General features: G+C 43.3%; 1 protein-coding gene across 1 annotated transcript; it reads right to left on the reverse strand.

Moving 5' to 3' along the window:
- Positions 1 to 3,075: 3,075 nt before the first annotated feature.
- On the reverse strand, positions 3,076 to 5,977 carry LOC103707601 (cytochrome P450 90B1-like). The gene is made up of 8 exons (XM_008792144.3): positions 5,678 to 5,977; positions 5,224 to 5,548; positions 4,960 to 5,112; positions 4,281 to 4,532; positions 4,108 to 4,200; positions 3,944 to 4,022; positions 3,765 to 3,871; positions 3,076 to 3,589 (listed from the first exon to the last, which is right to left on the reverse strand). Exons 1-8 carry the CDS (start codon positions 5,884 to 5,886, stop codon positions 3,356 to 3,358), a joined length of 1,452 nt encoding a protein of 483 aa, XP_008790366.2. The 5' UTR covers positions 5,887 to 5,977; the 3' UTR covers positions 3,076 to 3,355.
- Between the last annotated feature and the right edge of the window lie 3,124 nt (positions 5,978 to 9,101).

Consider the following 9,101-nt stretch of genomic DNA (forward strand, 5'->3'; position numbering starts at 1 on the left):
TCTCCATTGGCGGGGCCAGAACATAACCATGCTGGGAATACATACATACAAAATAAATAACTTGCCTAGTCAAACCATTGCACATATTTCATAGCATAATTTTCAAATAGTATTTAACGTGCCTGACCCATTTTACTAAGTACAAAATAAATATCAAAATTTAATCAACTAACTCATTACACTTTGAAGTATTAGGTTACTTACCTTTTTTCGCTTTAAATCCCAGCTCATGCAAACTTGTCAGATACATCTATTTAATATCATTAAAATATTATTAATTTTAACATAATTTTAAAAGTCAAAGTTAAATATTACAGTCTCATACCTCCAGATCAGTTCGGTCCGAGCAAGAAGGATTCAACGGATTAGAGGTGAAGATCAAAAGTGGTCAAATCTAGCTGGGGCTGAAGTGATGGCCGGTCTAGCGCTTGGGTACCGGGGCGATTCGAGATTTTCAAATTGGGTCAACTTGGATCCAAGTTAGAAGAAGGACAGGGCTTACACTAGGATCCCCGAGCTTGTCTGGAGGAAGAAAAAGGAGGAGGGAGAATCTCAACTTGGATCTGGATTTGGTCTGATCCTGGTCTTAGGCTTGAAACTAATTGTTCGGATCGACCATCAGAGAAAAGGTCTGAATCTAGTCAGAATGTGTGCTTCGTGTTTATGTCACAACTCAGGACCTCACACAAAATGACTAGTTGGAAGGTAATATTTAGGCTCTTTGATCCTGTATAAGTACCCAAAATCTATCTAGCGAATAACCGATGTGGGACTAAACACAAGTCCGCACGGGTCCTCATATACTCCCCCCATTCAAGTTCTGACATCCTCGTCAGGCTAAGAGTTCAAATCCATTCAAATCTAATCAGAAACACCAAGATCGGCTCGTAGTCTGTCCCAATAGATTCGTGCTGCAGTGTCCCCTAATCCACATAGGTTATGAGCTGCGTTCGCTCTGATACCATTATGTCACAACTTACGACCTCACCCAAAATGACTAGTTGGAAGGTATTATTTGGGTTCTTTGATTCTGTATAAGTATCCAAGATCTACCTAACGAATAACCGATGTGAGACTAAACATATACCCACACGGGTCCTTCCAGTTGTTGGGAGGAAAAGAACTCTAAGATGTTGCTCAACAAAAGCTCGACGGAAGAAAATGGATTTTGCAAGGTAATGCATAACTGTAGGATGTTGCTCAACAAAAGCTCGACGGAATAAAAAGTATTTTAGAGTTGGTCTACTTCTTCAAAAGATGACGCAATCCTTTTTTTGTTTCTATTCTGGCTTGTACACAGCTAACAGATTGTTATCTTCTTTGCTTTCTCATGGGTTTATTTAGTTAGAACTGATACCTGCAGTTATGATCTAACAGACTTTCTATTTTCTGTAACTTATTTTCTCAATAATTACTAATTCTTTTAATAAAATCGGCTTTTGCCTCTCTTAGTGTATTTAAAAAAAAAAAACTCCGCTTTCAAAACCAAATCTTTGCCGTAGAAAATTTGAAAAAAGAAAAGAAAAGTTACGGGCGCCAAATCACTGCTCGCCATATGGTAATGATGAAGAAACCTCAGATCATCTCCTCCCAAATCATTTAGGCAAAAGGGCGCGGGACTATTTGGTACCATCAATTTGTTGGGCTCTTTGGAAAGGCTGGAATAGTAGAATTTTCCGCCTCGACGCTCACATCCACAAAAACAAAACTGGAATTCATTTTCGTAGTACTTGATGCTCCAATGAAGAGCCAGAGAATCTCGTTCTTGCTTGAGAAACGACAAAAGTAGTAGTCTAAACTCCTTGGAACTCGGGCCGGTTTTGGCGGTCTCATATTCTATACAGCACACTCCTCGTAAATAGCCCTTCTCAATAAATTCCAAGTGGACCTCCCTCACATTTTTTAGGAAAATAATTTTGGTCAGACTACCCCATTATTTACTGTGGAGGGAGGATAATGAAAATATTGGAGAGAACAATCACATCAAGATTAATTACATTCACGGACTTGCAAAGAATCCAAGAAAGGTAACTCAAATACCCAGATAGAAATGAAGTATTAATAAAATACTCTATAATAAATTTTATCCCATTTGACGTTGGGTTTATCTTTCTGATTATGAGAGGCTAATTCCTATCCTTTAGCGTGTGCCTGTATCATGCTAGATTTATGTTTTTTTTTTTTAGATTAGAAAGGGCTAGTGCTCACCTTCCGTCATAAGCCACTCTGTCCATAGGTAGACGTGAAAATCGAGTTGAGTTGGACCGCGTGCAAGTTCGATTAGATATAGAATAGGTTAAAAAATGAGATTGTCCGCTCATCAAAACCGAAAAAAAAAAAAGCCTAACCTGCTAGATATAGGCTAGATTTGGACATTCAATAGGCTATCTATGAATTTAATCATTGCATATTTTTTACAATCCAAGTTGCTGAAATTTCTCACCATTTAGGTATAGGACATATTTTGGTTGAGAAAAAGAATAAATTTAAATGAGCTCTTATGGTTATTTAAAGAGGCATCTGTCTATCACGCTTTGACCCGAGCATGTGATGGATGGCCATGCATCCTCTGAGATCTGCCTTTCTATTCATGTACATTTATGTCAATCCAAACTTAGGGTGTGTTAGAGACAAATAAACTAATGCATTAATTCAAAAAAATAATCTATAATTAATAAATATGTAAAAAATAAAAGACAAACTTTGCATGTCCTATATGGTTAATCCCTAAACATATGCCGTCGCCTATCATGTGCTCTACCTAGCCATTGAGTCGGGCGCGATAAATAAAGTGGCATCAAAGCTTTGTGTGAATCCATATGGATGTGCTTTTAATTTCACATCAATTATTCGTCGAAATTTTTTTGAATATTTATATAAGATTAATAGAGTTAAAAAATATCTTTTGACTAGCATTTTTTTTTGGATGAAATTCTAGTATAATACATGATATAAGAGTGGATCAGCGTATGACCCACGCAGATTTTGTGCGATTAGCTTTGAATAGGCATAGACAAAGAAAATAAAAGAAAATTAATTAGCCAGTTTTAATAATAAGACAAATGAAGCAAAGAATAAAGAGAGACTTGGCTGAGGCGGACCATGTATACGTTTTGATAGTTTGAGGGATGGATTGCACATCACATTTGATTTTCACATGATTGAAGGATTTGCGCACAAAAGAAGGCCATTCCCTGGTTGGGACAACAACGTGGAGCAAATTTATTTCATTGGATTGCAACGATCAAACATGTCCGGGAGGACACTACCATTCCAACATCCGGCTCCTAGCGAACAGAATGAAAGTAGCCACCGGTGCCTTCAATATCAATACATGGCGTCGCCACCAATTGCTTCATGGCTTTTCTTCGTTGAGGGGCCGGACCTTAATCGGTAAGCCCTTGGGAAAACCAAGGAAAGGGAAGGAGACGGGGTAGTCATGCTCTGCTAACTCCCACCTATACTTTTGCACAAGGTGGTGAAGGAAAACAGCCAGCTCAAGCTTGGCAAGCTCTGCTCCAGGACACAGGCGTGGACCGCCGCTGAACGACATCACGTTGCAATTCTTCGTCACGGTCGCAGAGATGGCCTGCAAGAAATTTGATGGTCAGGCAATCCAAAATGACATTTCTTCATTGCTACACAGACAGCAAAATCGAACGACAAAAAAAAAAAGGTGGCATTCCCCTGCGTTGCTGCATACGTGATTGGGCTTCGCCGGGGTGTTGTGTAAGTAGAGTGTTTGGTATGTTCAAAGTACTGACCTGCCATCTCCATGGATTGTAGCTCTGTGGGTCATCGTATATGGAAGGATCCAGATGTGCTGCTGAAATAATTGGAACTACCTCCCACCCGCATGGAATGTCAAAACCTTCATGAATTAAAAGAAAGATCAGCAAGGCACAACGGAGACCAGAGAAAACCCTCGAGAGCACAGAATTACCTTTATACTGGACATCTTTGATGGCCCTTCTATGCAAGAACTTTACAATGTTGCCCAGCCTAAGAGTTTCATTGATCACCTAACAACAATCCATTTTTTCTAGTTCAGCTGCCAATTCTAGCTTCCTTTCTCATAAGGTAACAGTGAGGTGTAGGAGAACTTACACAATGAGTGAACTCCATCTGTTTGTAGTCATCCCAGTTGAGTCCAGTCTCCCCCTTTTCCCTCTTCATCCTTGCAATTTCTCTGTGCTCTTCCTGTGAAGCTTCTTACCGTTACGTAACAGAAGTTATAAGCAATAACTGTATGCTCGCAAAAAAGGGGAATCGATGCTCACTCGCAATTGGTCGGCTGCTTTGGGGCAAGACTCGAGAAAATAGATGGCGAGGGAGATGGCGGCGGAGGATGTTTCATGACCGGCGAAGAGCATGCTCAGTATCAGATCAAGTATCTGTTCTTTCGCGAGGTTGGGCTGCTTGGCAACTGACGCAAGGAGGTCATCCTGCTCGAGGCCCTCACAATTTTCATCAACCTTTTTGATCCTCTCGTCCAGCTTTTGGCCCATGATCTTGAGGATTGTGGCCCTCGACTGCGAAGCAAATAAAAAACACCAAATGGAATTATTGAATGATGTCTCCAAGCTCACAGCAGCTGATAGGGATGACAATGCTTAACTGTTTAATCAATTTAACTTGTTTCATCCTGTTATAGATCGAGCTAGATTTTTTGTTCAATAAAATGGCCAGATTCAGATCTGAATTTTTTATCCGTTTGATAATCATGTAGTAAATTTGTTTTATTCCACACCTTAATCCGAACTTTAAAAAAAAAAAAAGAAGAGTTTAGTATCCTTCATCATTTCCTTACTAATTTCAAATTAAAATTTATATTGTACAGTAGGATCCGAATCTTTAGGTTGCCATAAGGAAATCTCATACCAGTTATTGCATCCAAATCGTAGATGTTAAGAACATAATCGATATTATGAACTAGATCGAGAAGTATAATTACCATACCTGCAAGGCTTTTCTATAGGCCGTTCCCGGCAAGTTCAAAGGAATGGATGCCATTCCCTTCATGAAAGTGATGTATTCTCTCCTTAGTTGCTCGGTCTCCGGCATTCCCGGATCCAGGCTCATCAAATGCTTCACCATCAAATTGAATGCAAACTAGAGCCAGACACAGACCACAACAAGCATTTCTCAGACGCCCATGGCCAAAAGTTTCTACAACACTATGTTACAAAGAGGAGATCTTTAGTTAGCTAAAACCATGAGTACCTTCTTCCCTTGCTCTTGGGCAGAGAAGGTGGAGTTCGGCTTCCAGGAGTCAAGAATCTTGATGGCCTGTAGCTCGATGTCACCTAAGAAGTAAGTCCTCAGCTTGACGTTGCTCATGAAGTTGACAGCGATGGACCTCATCTCACGGTGGATGTCTCCCACCAGAGCCAGCATCGACCACCTCCCCATGATCTCTGCGATACTTGTGGGGCAGCTGTTCTCAAACAATCTCCCCTCGCTCTGTAGAATGAACCGATTGAAGTCCGGGTCGGCCGACACGATCGTCGGCTTCCCCAGCAAGTTCATCCTAAAAATTTTCCCATACCTGCTAAGAACGAAAAAAAAAAAATGTTACACAACCTACCTACACTTTGATGTGAATTTGAGACTGATTTAACTAAGATATATATATATATATATATCTATATATTTTTTTTGGTTGCAAGGGAGAGACTTGGCTATGTGCTGATCCATGAACCCTCCTAAGGAGGCTGAGGAATGAGGCTGCATGAAGGAGATGGTTTCGCCGATGAGAGGCCATCCCAAATTCCCTTGCGGGAGTTTGAGTCGCTTGTTATCTGTCTTTCCGCTTCTCCTAAAGGTGAAGAAGATGATGAGAGCTACGAGAGTTAGGGAGAGCAGTAGGAGAAGCTCCGGTGCCATGGAGGCTGCTCTGTCTCTCTCTATCCCTCTCTGTCTCTCTCTGTGTTTTCGGCTGGTGTTCGCAGAGATGCCTGATGCTAGTATTTGTTTCGTGGAAAAGATTTCCTGTGTTATTAACTGATGAGTTGAGCTACCTACCTTGTCTGCGGACCCGACACGTGTGCTTCAGAATGTGTATTTAGGTGGCCAATAAATGGATAGGGGTAGACGAGGATTAACCTTCCCGCGTACAAATCCACCATTGGATCACCCACTGCACAGCTCTCAAAGTACTCCGAGCATTATTCACTGCACAGCTCTTAAAGCCATCGGTGGGTTATCCAATGATGCATTTGCACAAAGAAAGGTAGATTTTCTTTCATACGGCAATTCCCAAGTTAGAAAGGCCCATGAAGTAACTAGCAGTCCTCGCGAGGGGCGCACGTGTTTGATGGGAGTCAAGTTGATATGTAGAGGGCATATGACAGGATGAGATGAGACTTCGTCACTTACTCCTTGGTGAGATTCGATTTTCCCCCACTATGGATCAGATGGATTCAGGGCTGCATTTTGATCCCATTATTTGTTTTATTGGTGATTGGGTCCCCCTCACAGTTCTTCGAGTCGTCAGTGGGGCTGAGGTAGGAGTGCCCCTTGTCCCCGATCCTATTCATCATCTATGCGGACACCTTATCTAGAGCTCTCTGCATAACTCCGTGATGCAGGAGGTGGAGGCCTACCGGCCGGCGTTGGGGTCGGTGTAGATCTCACATCTTCTATTTGCGAATGACCGCATGCTACTGGCTTGGGCGACTAAACGATCGGCTCATCCGAAGGATCCTAGGGGCCTACTATGCGATATCTGGACAGCAGGTGAACCTAGCAAAGTCAGCCATCTATTTTAGCCTGAAGATTAACCCAGGGATGAAGGCCTCCATCATGTGCATCATGGAGATTAGGGAGGAGGAGGGTACCTTGACATACCTAGGGTCCTTTTTACGGGTCGGCGGCTTCGCAAGAGGAGTGCTTTTCCATTGAGCGTGACGCCAGACGTAAATTGGAGGGTTGGCAGGCAAGCGCCCTGTCCATGATGGGTAGAGTCAATATGGTACAATCAATTCTGAGCTCGATCCCCATTATTTGCTATCAAATACTTTGGTGCCACTTGCAGCGCTGCAAAGCTTGGAGCGTCTATTTAGAAGCTTCATTTGGTGACAGTATAGGGACATCAACAGTCTTCACCTGCTAGCCTGGAGTCCATTTGTCAGCTGGCTAGTAGAGGGGGATTAAAAGTCCATTCATTGATTGGGCGTCAGGATTTTCTTACAACTAGGCTGGTGGCTAGGCTTCTTCTAGAGTCGAAGAGTATCTGGGGATCACTGTGGAGGACGAAGTATGAGGACTCGACCGATCCAAAAGTCTTTCGGACATGCCGAGGATGTTTCTTCATCTAGAGGGAGATCTGCGCCCTTCCCCCGATGGTATTTCCGACAATCAGATGGGAGATTGGGGACGGTCAGGCTATCGACGTGGTGGAGGACAAGTGGTTGTCCGAGGTACCACTAAGGGGATGGCCCACCTTGATCGACCATGGCTGGCTGGAGGGCTCCAAAGTATGTGATCTGTTTGTTTCGAGAAAGCAGAGGTGGGATGAGACTCTTGTCAGGCGAATGTTCAGAAAGCAGCTAGCGGAGCGGGTCCTGCCACTGTTGATCCTACATGGGAGGCAATGGACAGGGAAGTCTGGAGCCTGACTAAAAGGTCGGTGGTGAGAGCCTGGAACGAATTTGAAGTAGTCGAGAGGACTGCGACGTGACAGATTGAGGGGGGCTACATCTGTAGGCTACGCAATCATCCACGTGTGGCCCCGTTTATTGGGAAGGTTGCTTGGGGCTGTCTGCCTATCGAAGGTGTCCTGTCTGGGTGGGGAGTGCGGATCCCCTTGGCATGTGCGGCGTGCTCGGAGGTGGAGGAGTCTATCTTCCATGCCCTTAATGAATGTCTGCGGGCTGATCTAATTTGGAGATGCGCCTCAACCTACCCCGACCTACAGCGTGGATGGACGTCGATTGAGGACTTTCTTAGCTTTCTGAAGGCCTCCTCGAGGCGGCTCAGCTTGTTGGAGAAAGGGACATGTGCTGCCTATCTGACCTACTACTATTTGCTAGATAGGAATACATGGATCTTTGAGGGCGGCAATGCACACCAGAGGGTGGTGGCAGATAGAGCTATTCTGCATGCGGCGGAGGTCCTTAGCATCTCTAAGTTATCGTCCGTTGGGTCGGGTAGAAGAATCTGGGGCTCCTACTCTGCTCTAGTAGCATCCAAAACAGTGCTTGTCTCCTACGAGCTCCCACCCCTTGGTTTCCTCAAGATAAACTTTTACGGTAGTGTTAGCGAGGGAGGCGGCTGTGGTGGTGTGGGATTTGTCATCAGAGACCATGAGGCCAAACTAGTGGCGACCGGAGGTCGGAGGATCTTTGACACTTCCGTCATCAGCACCGAGCTCAGAGCCCCATGGGAGGGCATCATCTATGCAGGGCTTGTTTTAGGTGCTAATCACATTTTCCTCGAAAGGGATTCGGCTATGGTGATCAATTGGATCCGAGGTTAGGGTGGCGCTGATGATGAAAAAACCCTTGCTCCACGACATTCGCAAGTTATTGGAAGGGTGTGGCTTCTATTAGGCCACGCATGTCTATAGAGAGGCCTACGGTGCCGCTGACTAGGCTACCTTCTTCACAGCTCATCACTCTAGTGATTTTATCTGGACTAACCACGGATCCGTGCCGGGGGCCACTACGTTTTATTCTTTTTTCTGATTTTGTTGGTAGTGTTCACACTCGTTACGTGTGAGCCGTCGTTGTAGCCAAAAAAATTAAATATGGTACCTGTTTAGCTTACTATAGTTCATTGGTGATTGGGAATCTTGTGGAGAGCTTCGAGAGTATGTAACAAGGCATGAACTACCGGTTAATTATTGGAACCTCGAAAAGAGTGATAACTACTAGCTACAACATGGAAAAAGAATAATGGAACATGAGGAAAAAGAGAAAATGATAAGAACACACAATATTTAGATGGTTTGATCTATTGATCTTCGTATATGAATAGAGATGATGCAAAAATTTTACTATAAAAAACTGGAGCTTATAGAGTATAATATTTTTTTGTAAGAACCAAGTTTTCTATGTATCTGATTTCTAGAACATTCAATTGCTTTCTTTTTATTAAAA

The sequence above is a fragment of the Phoenix dactylifera genome, chromosome 6, assembly GCF_009389715.1.
Source record: "Phoenix dactylifera cultivar Barhee BC4 chromosome 6, palm_55x_up_171113_PBpolish2nd_filt_p, whole genome shotgun sequence".
Lineage (NCBI taxonomy): Eukaryota > Viridiplantae > Streptophyta > Magnoliopsida > Arecales > Arecaceae > Phoenix > Phoenix dactylifera.